Consider the following 15,392-nt stretch of genomic DNA (forward strand, 5'->3'; position numbering starts at 1 on the left):
AATTAAACAAATATAAAAATTATTATGAAGAAGAAAATTAAAACTATGTAAGCACTTAGAGTTCTTTTACATTTTGGTATATTTCCTTCTAGTCTTTTTTGCCGCTCATACATGTTATATATATTTTCTATAGCTTAGATAGAGTTTTATATCCTTTATTTTCATTTAATTTCTTAGCTTGAGGCTTTTCCATATCATTAAGACACCTTCATGAACAATTTCTTGTGCCTCTTGCCCATCTTATCCCATGAAACACTGTAATGTGTTTCACTCTCCTAGAGTGCTTGAGATATAAGGTGTTCTAATCCAGCTCGTGGAGAGCTCAGGTCGGCGCAGTCCCAAGAACAAAGAACACACTAGGCAGTGGTAAGCATGGAATTTATTGTGACTTATGAATAGGAGATCTTTCCCGGTGGTGGCCATCCAGAAAATGGAAGTCAGTGCTCTGCAAAAGGGTGGAAAGTGCAAAGGACAATTTATAAGGGTTTAGGGCAAAGACGTTCCATTGAGTGTGAGAACAGTTTCAGCAGAGTCTGGTCACACAGAAGTCTGGAGGTTTGTTATCAACAGTGATCAAGGGGAGGAGAGTTTTAATGCTTTGTTTATGATACCCTCTGTACAATCTTCCTGCCCTGAGGAGGTCTGCTGACCTTTAACTTCTGTCCTGGTCATTGTAGGCAGCTACATACAGTAACTTATTCTCAATATTGGGGGAAGAGTTTATTTCCAGAATTTTTAAATATCTGTTTATGTAGATCTTTGAGTTTCTGAGTATTTTTTCCTTTATTGTAGATTCATCAAGTTGAGTTATTAAGTAAAATGACATGGACATTTTTAAGACTTGATACATATAGTAAAATTGCTTTCTGAGATACCAGGACCGATTTTCATTCCCACTTGCTACAAATGACAAAGGTTAATATCTCTACAGTAAAAGAAGTCAAAATAAGTTAAAACGCTATTAATAAAAGAGTTAAGATCATGAACAGAAATTTACTAAAAAGAAAATGTAAATTACCATATAAATATATATGAACTATATCAAATCTCATTAGGAATACAAATTATAATAATAATGAATACTTTTAAAAGTGAGTGTTCAATGAGTTCGATTACTGAATTATTTTATTGATGTTTCTTCTTAATCTCCAGTGTCTTGGTGCAGCTAGAAGGAAAAACCTGAAATTGTAGAACTGTGACCCATACCAAAATCAAGAATTGAAATCAGCTCTATAGTAAAATGTGCTTTGAAATTTGTCGTTTTGTATATATGTTATATTTCACAATTGAAAAAAATGAGCGTTCAAAATAAAGATGTTAACATTAGTGGGAGCTGGGCAAAGGGTAAGGAACTCTTGATACTATCTTTGTAACTTTTCTGTTAGTCTAAAATTATTTCAAAATAAAAGGTTAAAAAATTAATTACTATTGTGAGCCATTGATTGTACACCATGTATGGGCTATATGTGGGTGAAGATTTGTCAATAAAATATTTTTAAGCAAAAAAATGTTTATTTGGTACAAAATTTATATTTTGACTAGTGCTTTTCCTAATATAACTTATTTGGACAGCTTAATTGAACACCATAAGTGCATGGACCCTTGAGTAGGGCATGAGATTTTGTTGGTTTGTCCAGAGTGATGCCCTAATAAATCCCAGAGTGATTTGAACAGCGAATGAAAAAGTATTTGCAAAGTTCCCTTTGGGGAATGATGAGAAAGGGGGAAAATTCAACTTCCCCAGGTTGAATTCTTGATATTCTCACAAGCAGTGTGGGCAACCAAAACTATAGGCTGAGCCCCCAATCTTGGGGTTTGTTCATATGAAACTTAACCCCACAAAGGATAGGTCAAGCCTACTTAAAATTAGGCCTAAGAGTCACCCCCAAGAGAACCTCTTTTGTTGCTCAGATATGGCCTTTCTCCCCAGCCAACACAACAAGCAAACTCACCACCCTCCCCCTGTCTACATGGGACATGACTCCCAGGGGTGTGGACCTTCCTGGCACTGTGGGACAGAAATCCTAGAATGAACTGAGACTCAGCATCAAGGGATTGAGAAAACCTTCTCAACCAAAAGGGGGAAGAGCAAAATGAGAAAAAATAAAGTGCCAATGATATCACCTTGTTAGTCAAGATGTAATGGAGAGGCTGGAGGGAACTCCCTGAAAATGTAAAGCTGTGTTCCAGTAGCCATGTTTCTTGAAGATGATTGTATAATGATATAGCTTTCACGATGTGACTGTGTAATTGTGAAAACCTTGTGTCTTATGCTCCTTTTATCTACCTTATCAACAGATGAGTAGAACATATGGAATAAAAATAAGTAATAGATGGAACAAATGGTAAAATAAATTTAGATTGAAATTGTAGTGATCAATGAAAGGGAGAGGTAAGGGGTATGGTTTTTATGAATTTTTTTCTGTTTCTTTTTATTTCTTTTTCTGAATAGATGCAAATATTCTAAGAAATGATCATGATGATGAATATGCAACTGTGATATTGTGCATTACTGATTATATATGTAGAATGGAATGATCAAAAGTTAAGAATGTTTGCGTTTGTTGTTTTTTTATTTAAAAATTAATATAAATAAATAAGGTTGATTGTAAAGGCTCAGAAATGGATAGCACCGTATGGTGTGATGGTAGCATAATATTGTAAGTACAATGAACAAAGCTAAGTGTGAGTAGGGTTGAAAGGAAGGCCAGGGCCATATATATCAGCAGAAAGAAAGCTAGAGGATAAAAACTGGAACTGTATAACTTAGCAAAAACCAGAGTGGATAATGATGGTGGCTAATTGTACAAATAATAAAGTTTTCACATGAACTATAAAAGAAAAATTTTAAATATTAATTATTTATCTAATGGCTCTGGCTGCTTAGGTTGTTCAATAATGTCATTTTATTTACAAAATACATATAGATGAGCAGAATTGCTCCTAGAAATCTTAACTGGATCATACCTAACTTTATCTTCTCTCCAGTCATATCTCTAATATAAAAAGTGGATATAAAATGTTTACAATGAATGTGCTCATTTAGTGCTCACTCTGAACCTACTCCATATGTTATATACATTATATCGTTTAATCCTTTCTACAACCCAAGGAAGTAAGCAGGAAAATTGTCATGCTCATTTTACAGATGAGAAAATCAAGGCTGAAAGTTTGTCCAAGGTCATACTCTAAATTAGTGTTTTACTTTAATTGGTTTCATTAAAAGGATATGTCCATTTGACAAAAATGGCTTACATTTTGGGAATGAATATTTCTCTTTATTTCCAGCTGTATATGGTGTTTCCTTTCCAAGAGATGAACCTACCAACATTATTCCACGAAGTTGCCAACTAACAACAGATGTTCCACAAGTCACACAGCTGCTAAATATGACTAAACTCCGCCAAATTGAAATGAAATTTGGAGGTCATCCCCTAAATTCAGCAGAATCAGGTATGCCCTTAAGCACCTAGATTATAAACATATTTGTTTGTAAGACCAAAGAAAAGGGAAACTATAGCCCTACAATGATGCTTTATAACTTGAGGTAAAATATTAAATCACTTAAGAAACATCAACCCATATCAATGATGTATCATTATTATTTTAAATTTTCTTTAGCAACTAAAGTCTTTTCTGATTTTTTTTTTTTTTTTTTTTTTTTTTACATGGGCAGGCACCAGGAATCCAACCTGGGTCCTCTGGCATAGCAGGCGAGCACTCTGCCTGCTGAGCCACCACGTCCCGCCCATTTTCTGAATTTTTAGAGGGTGAATCAAAACATCCATTATTGTTCCTCTCAATTTCCTACCTACTTCTAACCTTTCCCAATTAGCCCTTCTAAACATCTCCCCAATCTGTCTCCACCACCTCCTACTGATGCTACTTGTTCTCCTCTTTCAGTAATTCGTTTTTTCACTTTTTATGCAATACTTTTTAACATATCTGTTTTTCCCCCAATTCAGTGAATTCTTCCAGAGAAGACACTATACCTCCTTCTTCTTTATCACTAGAACCCTTCACAGTGTTTGACATATAAATGGCTCTTGGCCTGCAAACTCAGATCACTACTGAGGCCAGGCAGATAGCATAAATGAATAAGTGGGCTGGATGCATAAATATTTAGCACATAGAAACATTTTCTACTTCAACCATGAATCTTATGGGGGTGGGAGGTGGGGGTAGAGATGCTTCAGAGTAATAGATCTCTACTGTTAAAACAATAATGTTAACAACTATGCATGTGGTACAATAAGTGGTCATTAGCCCTGAGCCCCAGGGAGGATGCTATAGGGAGGAGTGGGACTTGTCAAATGAGCTTATTCAGTCCTTTGAAGGGGTGACTGCAGTTCAGTTCTAGCCAATGTTGCCTTGCAAGAAAGCCCATCTCAGTCTCACTAGAGCTTCCATTTTTTTCAAGAGGAGCTGGGTAACTGAATTCTTATGCTAAATCTCCCAGTTTTAAAATATTGTTTTAAAAAATTATTGAGGATGGTACTACAGCAGCTCAGTGGCAGAATTCCCGCCTGTCATGCCGGAGACCTAGGTTCGATTCCTCTGTAGCCGGCCCATGCCAAAAAAAATCGTTGGAAACACTCTGTGGGCCAAAAAATAATAATAATAATACGCTTACAGCTATTGACCAAATGAATGTATAACACTTACAAATTGAGACACCTAAAATTATATAGATTAAGGGGGTAAGTGGTTCTTAACCCCCTATACATTAGAATCACTTGGGATACTTTAAAATTACCTAGCATCAAACCATTCCTGATGTCTGTGCTCCACCCCCAGAGATTCTAATTCAATAGCCTGGGATAGTGTTTTTTAAAACTCACCTGGTGTTGCTAATGTACTACTGTGGTTGAAAACCACTGAATCACTAGCCCTGCAAAAGTCATGTGATTCAGATGACACTTATTAATGGCAAAGTAATTCAGAGGAAGGTAAAATGATGGTTATAATCTTTTTTGAAGGAAGAAGTAGACTTTGAAAGTATAAGATTAATGGAGGTATAAGATTTGAATGAAGGGAGCACAGTTTGGGCAGAAGACTGAGCAAAGACAAAGAGACAGCAAAATGCATGGAAGAGTTTCCTAAGGGCTTAATAAGGGGAGTGGCTTAAGTAAGCAGAACTGGCTCTTAGAAGAATATGAGAAGAGTATGCCTCAAGTTCCTAAAGTAGAGGTAAGATAACTTTCTTTTAGGAAGCTGAATTTTGAAGTCATGGGAGACTAGAGATAAAGAAATACAACTAAAATGTCTTTGAAGCAACCTAGACAAAACGTCAAGGGCTTGGACTGACAGTGGCTATGAAAGTGGAAAGCAATGACCCTAAGAGAAACTGTCGGGGAGAAATTGGCAGGACGATTGATTTTCAGATAACAGATGGGAAAAGGAGCATGATCAAAGTGACATAGTTTAAAATAGAAAGAGGAGAATAGAGATGACCATGATGAAAATGAATGAGCTGCAAAAGTGAACTCAGTTTGCTACCTATATCCCCTGTTCATTCATTTTTGGTGTATTTTCTATATGTCAATCCTCATTAGTATAACAGGTCCTAAGTTGTATACTCCTAAAGAATTGTGGCCTACTTTGTCACTTTTTCTGTATAAATTCTAGCAGAGGAATATGTGTAAATAAATAACCCTTATTATGAAATTTACAGACGTAAAGAAAAGTAGAAAGTGTGTTTTATGAATCCCTATGTTCCTGTCACCCTGCTGCCCCATTTACCAATTAGACAGGGCTTTTTCATAGCAAAGAGGGCACACATAGTAAAAATGTGTATATTTATTATATAGACTAGTTTAGACACACAGAATATATGCAATCTACTTCATTAAAGAACCTTCACAATATATATAAAAGAATGAAAAAGACCTCACTACCCAGACAGCCTCTGTAAATCTCAGGTCACAATTCAATCTTAATGGAAGATTCACCACAGAATGAAATGAATAAGAACATTTTTGATAACCAAATACTATATCCATATCTAATATGTTGTGATAGCTTTCAGTAACAGAAATGACTAATCTGTAAAGCATATCAGATAACTTCTTGCATTTGTAAGTGCTTTGTTTCTTCTTTCTCTCAAGCTTAATGTTTTAAGAATTAATTATATCTTTAAATGGAAATGCAAGTCTATATCCAGATATTTTGTGTCCTTTTTATTTAAAGTTCAAGAACGCTTATATGTGACATTAAAAGGGAATTTGAATAAATATTAATTGCATCATTAATTCAATATTATAATTAAATGGAAACATTTCCTAATCCTACACATTTCCTAGTTGATACCAACCTATAGAGAAGGATATTAGTATATATTTTACAAATTCTGTGCATGGGCTCTCAATGCATAATAATAGTCAACTTGAGTCATATATACAGAAAATTAATAGTCACCACCTATAATAGCATATTTCTTCTGCCTTGTGAATCCCAATTATATTTTATTCATTTGTAACCATGGGGTTTATGATTGTTCCTCTTAAGTAAATCTTTGTGCACCTATGGCAACTAAGATTACATGAACATACATTATACAGTGTGATTCTCTTTCTACAAACACTTTTCAATTGCTGATTTTTACATTTTTGGGCTTTGAACTTATAAATGATTATAATAATAATTATAGTTCTCTATGTACTATATTTTATTTGAAAGGTATAGCTATTGAATAATGCCCAATAACAGATTTTTTAATCATGGAAAAACCAGGAGATATTTCTTGATTTGAACTATTTGTTTTTGTGTCTTTCTATAAAATAGACTCCCCATGATGAGATTTGAATTTCATGAGAAAATAACTGTGCCCCTATAATTGACTGTACAATACTCATGTAAATTGTGATAGTTTATTATAAGTGCACATATTGAGAGATCCCAATGAAGCTGATAACAGAAAGAAGTAGCTGTTTCTTCTGGATGCCTTCTAGTATTTTTACCTAAGCAAAAATAAAAACCTTGAAAGTTTTAAGTTTTTAGAGTGGATTTTGTTGAATGTCATAATTTGATCAGGAGCAGGTTTGTACCAAATGCATTTAATGAAATTAATAAGAAATTGTGTCTCCAAAAGACATAATACATGCGACATTCATGCTGTTCACTTTGTCAATTCCCAGTACACATTAGCTAATGACTGTTAGTCTACAGAGGACTGTGGATCTGATTATCTTATTTTCATTAATGGTGCCCCAGTTTAATTGAACCAGAGAATTGGGTCTGGTTATTGAAGTTGAGCATTCAGCTACTAATGACAAGATGCAGTGGTCCACTAAGCACAAATCAAAACTAGTAATTTACTTAAAAATTAAAAGGCAGTTTTCCCAAGTGCTCTCCTTTCCACAGCAGCAGTATTATTGGATTTTTACTCCTTTTTGAATAAGAAGAGACTTGCCTCCCTAGCTCCTTGAACAGTTGCAAATATAAATTCATGTAACTACCAAAAAACCATGAAATAATCAATCATCTCTAATGGTAGTTCACATGGGTGGAATTTTTCTTAGAATTTACACTTTGGGTTTCACATTTTGAAAGCAAGATTCAAATCAAGCAACAAAATCTACTATAAAGTAGACCCTAAAAGAAAAAGGAGTTAGATTCTGATTTCAGAAAAAAATAAGACATTCTGTAATTTCTTCTTTTCTGAAGTCAGACTTTTGTTTAGCCTTGTCTTAGGACTGTTGCCTAAAGAGTTGACACAATTTCTAGTTACAATATCGAATGATAATTCAAAATAAACTCAATCATCTCTTACATTTGAATTATATATCCTCTTTCCCAATCTTTAGTAAAAATGAGGTACAACAGGTCACATTCCTTCAACAAACTTTTTCAGTATGAAAAAGATTTAGTCTGATATTGATCAGTATCTGTGAAATCTGTTACACAAAGATTTCACAAAACATTTATAGAGTTAATTTTAAATTTTCTATGAAATTTCTGTCAAATAACTGAAAGGGTTTGGAAAAAGAACTTTGATAATATAAAAACAAAATATTAAATATAAAAAATTCATTCAATCAGTTTGATTATCATCATATTTTTGCATGATTGGTTTATACCAACTGTTATGCTTCTCCTTTAAATATTTATTTCAGCATTATTTATAATAACAAATCTGGAGGCAAACTACATGTGTGTAGTAGGGAATTGGTTAAATATCTACACAATGAGATCTTATGCTGCTATACAGATAATAAGGCTGATCTGTCTGTGTTACTCTGGAAAGGTCTCAAGGCCCTGAAAGTAAAAATTGGAAATGGAAACCTAGATGCTATTTTGTATGTTCCCCATTGATGTAAATAAAAAAGATAATTCGTATGGTGGTTTGGAGCTGTATGTGCCCCAGAAAAAAATATGTCCTTAAATTTAATCCATTCCTATGGGTGTAACTCATTGTAAGTAGAACCTTTAGATGAAGTTTCATCAGTTAAGTTATGGCCCAGGATGGGCCTTAATCCTATCACAGGAGTCCTTTATAAGCAGAATGAAATTCAGACAGAGAAAAAGCCATGGGAAGCAAGAAGACAAAACGCAACAGAACTCCAGTGAAGACACGGAAGTCACCATATGCATTGTCATGTAACAGAGGAGCCAGTCTTTGGGAAGAAAGCATCACGTTGAGGACACCGTGATTGGGCTTTTTCTTAGCCTCAAAACCATGAGGTTTTAAAATTCCCATTGTTTTAACCAATCCTTTGCATGATATTTGCTTGAGCAGCCAACAAAATTAAAAAGTTACCTAAATATGCTGTTACCTGTACATATTATTCTCCAGAAACCTAATAATTATCTTTAGAAGAGGTACAGTGGAAACAGGGGCTAGGAGATAAGGCTTTTACTTCTCATATCATTTCTTTATTATTTTAATTTTCTAACTGTATTCGTGATTTATTTTGTCAACAGATGTGTTTTATTAGAGCATCTGTGGGACATTTCTAGTTTCTTCTTCTACTCTAAATTTTGAAAACCTCTATAAAATCAAAATGTAAAGATTATATTTCTCAATTGAATAGCAGTATTTTCATTTAAAATCTATAATGTAAAGGTAATCCAAAATTTTTGGTAAAATAAAATCTATAAATATATAATTAAACATTAAATGACTAATTTTTATTTATGGTGGAATAGGAATATATATGAGATTATCCATACTATAACAGTGTGAATTTTGAGATATTTTAACTGAATTGTAAATTTTCATATACGTTTTCACTAATAGTAATATGGGGCTAGAATCATCATGAACTCCAGTAACCTCCATCAATGACACACTCTGTCACATCACCCTGTTTTTATTTTCATCACAGCAATTTTCACTACCTGATATTTTCTCGTTTACATAGTTGTTTGGTTATTAATCTCCTCCCTACTGGAATGTGATGTCAGAACTGCATTACTGTAGCATCCTTAGGATACAGCACAATGCTTACTTACCAGGAGCTAAATAAATATTTGTTGACTGAGCAAGTGAATGAATGAACAAATGAATGAAACACTAGCTACAAAATGTAAGCAGTATTTTAAATAACAAATTAAATAACATAGCTGTCTTTTAGGGAATGTTTTCTGTGTTCTAAGCACTAAACCCTTTACAAAGTTTATCCCATTTTGTCCTTCTTCCACACTCTTCTATGAAGATACAATTTTAATTCCCATTTTCTAGAAGAGGAGACTGAAGCTCCCAGAGATAAAATAACTAGTGAGTGGTTCGAGCTGGGATGTAAACCCAGGCAGTCTGCTTTAGAAATATTGACTCCCATTAAGCAATTTCTCACTACTACTTTCAAGAATTATCTTCAAGGGGAGTCTCCTCATGTTACAGGTAACTGCTCTATTTCCAAGCCCAAATCAAGTGATGGAAATTATCTGGCAGGGCCTATAAATAAGCTGTGTTATTTATTCAAAATGGAAAGTTTTCTTGGGATAATACAATTGCTTCCCTAAAGAGGTTTCTTTGCTCAATAAGAGTTTAGCTAATTCTAACTTTTTAACAAATTAGAGTTTGTGAAGAAAACAATATCCTGTGCTTTATTACTTTTTACCTTGTTGACTCTCCTAACCTTACATATAGGTGATGTTTTAGACCCTGTCTAAGGTCCTATTCCAGTGTAGAAGAGAGTCTAATTTTAGTTTTTAATATTATTTTATTGCCTTTGAAAAATATCTGAAACTTTTTAAAATGAGGTAAGATTAAGTACAGGTTTTAATTACTTTCAAACATTGAAGATTGACTTTAAATTGCCCAAGGCCTTCCTGCATTAGTCATTTACCTGTATGTTCTTTTCATTGTGCTTTCAGAGCTTACAGACTGACTGTCCTCTGACAGATCTAAAAGAAAAGCTATTAATTAAAATACTTTGCATAGTGCATGTGCTCTCAAATTAGCCTCAGCAAACACACACATACACACACACACACCTGCCTCCCCCAATATTTAACATGTGCCTGATTATCATGTATTTGTTACCTGCCTGGTAGCTCAGTTTGCCACACCTCCTTTCTTCCCTTTGAAAAGGGATATTATAGTATTATCTTCTATACATGATTCCTTATAATCCCTATTAAATCACATCATGTGCAAGGAATTATCATATTCATGAAGTTCTGGTACTTACCTACATGGTCATTAACAAACCCTTTTTCCTACAGAAAAACAAGAGCTTTTTGTTTAGATGGCTTCAAAAAATTGTACAGAAAACAGCAGAAATGGAAAGAGTCTGCAGTGATACCCTCCCGGTCCATTGAGGGCAGCATGTATGGTGAAAAGAAGACACTTAGAGTCCTTAGCACTCCATACCCCTGTTCTGAGTACTGGCATTCTAAACATTGAATGGCTCAGTTGTTTCATCTATGGAGACAGGATCGTGTACCAGTTTGAAAGTATTATGTACCCCAGAAAAGCCAAGTTTTAATCCTGATTCAGTCCTGTGGGGACAGCCATTTCTTTTGGTTCTGATCCAGTACTGTAGGTTGGAATCTTTAGTTTCCAGGGAGATGGGGCACACCACAGTTGTGGGTGTAACCCTTGCTTAGACGGAGATGTGACTCCACTCATTCCAGATGAGACTTGATTAATTTGCTGGAGTCCTTTAGGAAAGGAAGTGTTTTGGAGAGAGCCAGATATGACAGAAACCTCAAAGCCGACAGAGAGAGCCCACAGAAACTTCCAAGTGGAGCTGACACAGACGCTGAAATTTGGAGAACAGAGGCACAGATATTTGGAGAATCTTGGAACCCAGCAGATATCACCATGAGATGTTAAGCAAACCAGAACCTGGAGAGCCAAGGGAACCCAAGAGATGAAAGCTATCCCCAGAGAAGCAAAGTGAGGAACCCTCACAGGAACAGAGGCTGAAAACAACAGGAGCAAGGGACCAGTATGCCTTCCTGGCTGACAGAGGTGTTCAGACCCATCAGCCTTTCTTGAGTTGATGCTTTAATTCGGACACTTTCACTTCCTTAGAACTGTAAACTTGTAATTATTAAATTCCCCCTTTTAAAAGCCATTCCAGTTCTGGTATATAACATTCCAGCAGCTTGCACAAGCTAACACAGATAGTAATATCATACAGGGTGACTAGAAATTGCATAGAGATCATACAGGCATCATATCCATCATCCTTTAGGTCTCCAGTTGAATGTTGTGCTGGTTTGAAAGAAAGTATGCCCCTAAGAAAAGCCATGTTTTAATATATATCCCATTTCATAAAGGTAGAATAATCCCTATTCAACACTGTATGTTTGAAACTGTAATCAGATCATCTCCCTGGATGATGTGATTTAGTCAAGAGTGGTTGTTAAACTGGATTAAGGGACGACATGTCTCCACCCATTTGGGTGGGTCTTGATTGGTTTATTGGAGTCCTATAAAAGGGGAACTATTTTGGAGAATGAGAAATTCAGAGAGAACAGCACCACAAAGCAGAGTCCACCAGCCAGTGATGAAACAGGAAGCCAGGAGACAAAGCTGGCAGATGACGCCATGTTCGCCATGGGCCCTTCCAGCTGAGAGAGAAGCCCTTATGTTCACCATGTGCCGTCTCACTTGAGACAGAAACCCTGAACTTCATCGGCCTTCTTGAACCAAGGTATCTTACAGTGGATGGATGCCTTAAATTGGACATTTCTATAGACTTGTTTTAATTGGGACATTTTCTCGGCCTTAGAACTGTAAACTAGCAACTCATTAAATTCCCCTTTTTAAAAGCCGTTCCTTTTCTGGTATATTGCATTCCAGCAGCTAACAAACTATAACAAATGTCATTTCCCTGACCCCGAAAACTAAATACCAACCTCTCTGTTAAACACACTTACAACCCTTTGAACTTTTCCTTCATAGTTCTTATCACTGTTGTATTCATGTAGTTCTTTGTATAATTACCTTGTTTAATATATGTCTCCTCCATAAGACTGCAAGCTTGATGAAGGAGGCAACTGTCCACTTTTCTCCCTGCCTTCCTCAATGCCTAGAGTAACACCTACCCAGGCTTGGTGCCCAGTCACTGTATGAAAGAATGAGTGAGTAAAGGAATAAATAACTGCGAATGCACTTTTTAAATTGTTAAATGTTATTCAAAATGGAAGGTATTAATGACATATTTACTAAGCATTTGCTCCCTACTAGGCACAGTATTTAGCATGTTACACACTTTGTTTCATATGCTCTAACAAAATGCCACAGTTTAAGTATTATCCAGATCTTAAGGGTAAAGAGGGAAGGCTTAGCCACTTTAAGTACCTTGTCTAAAATTAAATTGCTATGCTAGATCAGCCAATTTTTGTATTTTTGACATGCTTTATAACAACACACGTATAATAAAATTAAAGTTAATCCAATTCAAAATATGAATTCTGGCACCAAGCTTAATTCTGATTTGATTATTAGGTAATAGATATAAGTCTTGAGCATGACCTCTCAGCAATTAGAGTTGAAAATTCAGTAGGATTTCTGATTAAGCTTTGAAAACCCTGTAAACTTAAATGACTATAATAATCAGAACACAGTATCTTGAGACAAAAATGAATGTTTATTTTTCTAAAAGGCAATCAGAGAGTAAACCCTTAGGTTTTACACTCTAACTACAAAGACACGTACCCCTTAGTAAAATAGCAAAATAATTAATGCTAACATCTCTGACCTACACCAAATTCATTTTCCACAAATTCAAGAAAATGAAATGCCTAGAGCATGACTTTAATCTAATGTTGATTTTTAACCTTATATTATGCGTATTGATATCAGCTCTTAAAAGAGCTCCTTTTACAATTCAAAAGGCATACATTTCTGCTTGTAGTTTTATTTTATTAAGATTTTTCTCATTAAAGAAACTTTGTCCTTTCTACTTTTTATTTTAGAAACCAAAAGTTGAAATTACTTTTCCTTGTGACATTTAATTAGGACCCTATTATAGTAGATACATAGCATAATATGTGTTTATAGGGATAATTAATGACAATTAATTTATTTATAAACAGAATTATTAAAGTGCAAAGGCTTTCAGAATTGATGTATGTTAATTGTACTAGTAAACTTAAAGAGGTCTTTTAATTAAAGAGATGCTAAATAAAGGAATATTGGTATATATTGCTTTGTGAAAAAAATGTACTAAATGTGTAAAATTTAAAAATAGATTTTAAATTTAAATATATTATGTTACATGACTTTTTAAAGAAATTGTATAGTGGATCCTTTTATAAAATACAGAATAATGTCTAATTTCCTGTGGTTTTTAACTTATAGCATATAAAGTTTAGGTGTATCTTTAACATTGTGTGTTTTTTGCTAAGCAAGAAAATGCTCTAAACAATTCAGTGTATTTAGGAGTTTAAATTTCATTAATAACTAAATAACATGTTCATTTTGTTGAAATTGTAAGCTCGAGCTATAAAAGTCAGGATGATTTTTAAAATACTCCCTTCCCTAAAAATATAAAAAAAAGAAAAAGCTCTTCTTTTTTTTTTTGTTGTTGTTGTTGTGTTAAGGAAGTTGTGGGTTTACAATCATCATGTGTAAAATACAAGATTCACATATATCACCCTATTATTAACACCTTGCACACTGATGTGGTACGGTAGTTACAGTTGATGAAAGTACATTTTGATAATTAGACTTTTAACTATAATCCATGGTTTAACTGAGGGTTTACTCTTTGAGTTTTATCTTAGATATTGTGATGGGTAGTTTTATGTGCCAGTAAATTATGGGCTCATTTGTTTGGTTAAGCAAGTACTGGTCTGACTGTTACTGGGAGGGTATTTTGTGGATTTAAATCATTAGCCAGTTGATTGCATCTATGACTGATTACATCTACAATCAACAAAGGAGATTGCCTTTAACAATAAGAGAAATCTCCTCATCCAGTCAGTTGAAGGCCTTATAGCAGGACCTGAGTATTTCAGTACCCAGAAAGAAGAATCTCTATCCACTCCAGACAGCCAATTTCTCCTGGTGAATTCATTGCCACCTTCTTTAGAATTCCCAATTTGCAGCCTCCCCCACAGAATTTGGAGTTGTCAATCTCCATGGTCATGTGAGCCAATTCCTATAATAAATCTCTTAATATTTATATATATCTAGCCTGTCGGGTTCTGCTTTTCTGGACAACCCTAACTAAAACAGATTTCATCCACAATTTTGGTGAGACTTTTCCATTGTCTACCATTTGCTAGACTGGGCCCAGCATATGGGTATAGATAGAGTACTGAATAAATGGTCTTTCTACTCGAAAGAACTTAATTTAACTGGGGGAAGACTGCATATAGATAAAGAATATGAAAAATCATAATGAAATTATCCCTATAAAATATTTCAACAGAAAGATAATGACTATAGCTGAATAGTTTCCAGGATTAGAAGAAAAAACACTTCTGTGCTGGTACTCAGTTTCCATCTAGCCCCATGCCGCGTTCCATACTGCCCTCCAGTACCCTCATTAGTTGTTGTTTTCTGAGAAAATACATTTGAGAGCAATATCAATAAGATTTGTTCTGCCTGGTCAGGAAAGGTACAAATGATGCATCTGTAATAGGTTTTCCAATTGGTCTTGAGTTTTTTAAATGTACCTTCTTTCTTTTATCCATCCTGAAAGACTAACAGTGCTTTGTTGACTCCAAATGGATATTTATAAATGACTGGAAAAAAACGCAGATGTATACATAGCCAAGTCTAGGCAATTTCAGATGTCACTTGAATTGTCATCTGATTGTAGTCCCATAGCAGTATTCATGTAAATATCAGAGTCTTGGTCAGTGTTGACCTTTCATCCTCCCTACCCCCAACTTTCTGGTTCAGTCCTATCCAATGTTTGTTCTCAGTTCACACATAAAACTCCAAGGTGTATGGCCCTTAAAATGAAATTCTAACCATAGTTAGA

The 15,392-nt window shown here is 34.7% G+C and overlaps 1 protein-coding gene across 11 annotated transcripts in view; it reads left to right on the forward strand.

Moving 5' to 3' along the window:
• The window catches only part of CFAP20DC (CFAP20 domain containing), a 301,331-nt gene that overhangs the window by 190,692 nt on the left and 95,247 nt on the right, over positions 1 to 15,392 (forward strand). For 10 of the 11 annotated variants that reach the window (XR_013162683.1, XM_077128821.1, XM_077128819.1 and 7 more), the window contains one exon: positions 3,289 to 3,453. Coding sequence is in view for 10 of the 11 variants with exons in the window: in XM_077128821.1 (XP_076984936.1) it covers positions 3,289 to 3,453 (165 nt within the window). In the remaining variant the exon portion in view is untranslated. Of the gene's footprint in view, positions 1 to 3,288; positions 3,454 to 4,979; positions 6,113 to 15,392 lie in introns of those variants that run through there. The other variant, XM_077128828.1, reaches the window with a different exon arrangement.

This window comes from Tamandua tetradactyla, chromosome 15, assembly GCF_023851605.1.
Source record: "Tamandua tetradactyla isolate mTamTet1 chromosome 15, mTamTet1.pri, whole genome shotgun sequence".
NCBI lineage: Eukaryota > Metazoa > Chordata > Mammalia > Pilosa > Myrmecophagidae > Tamandua > Tamandua tetradactyla.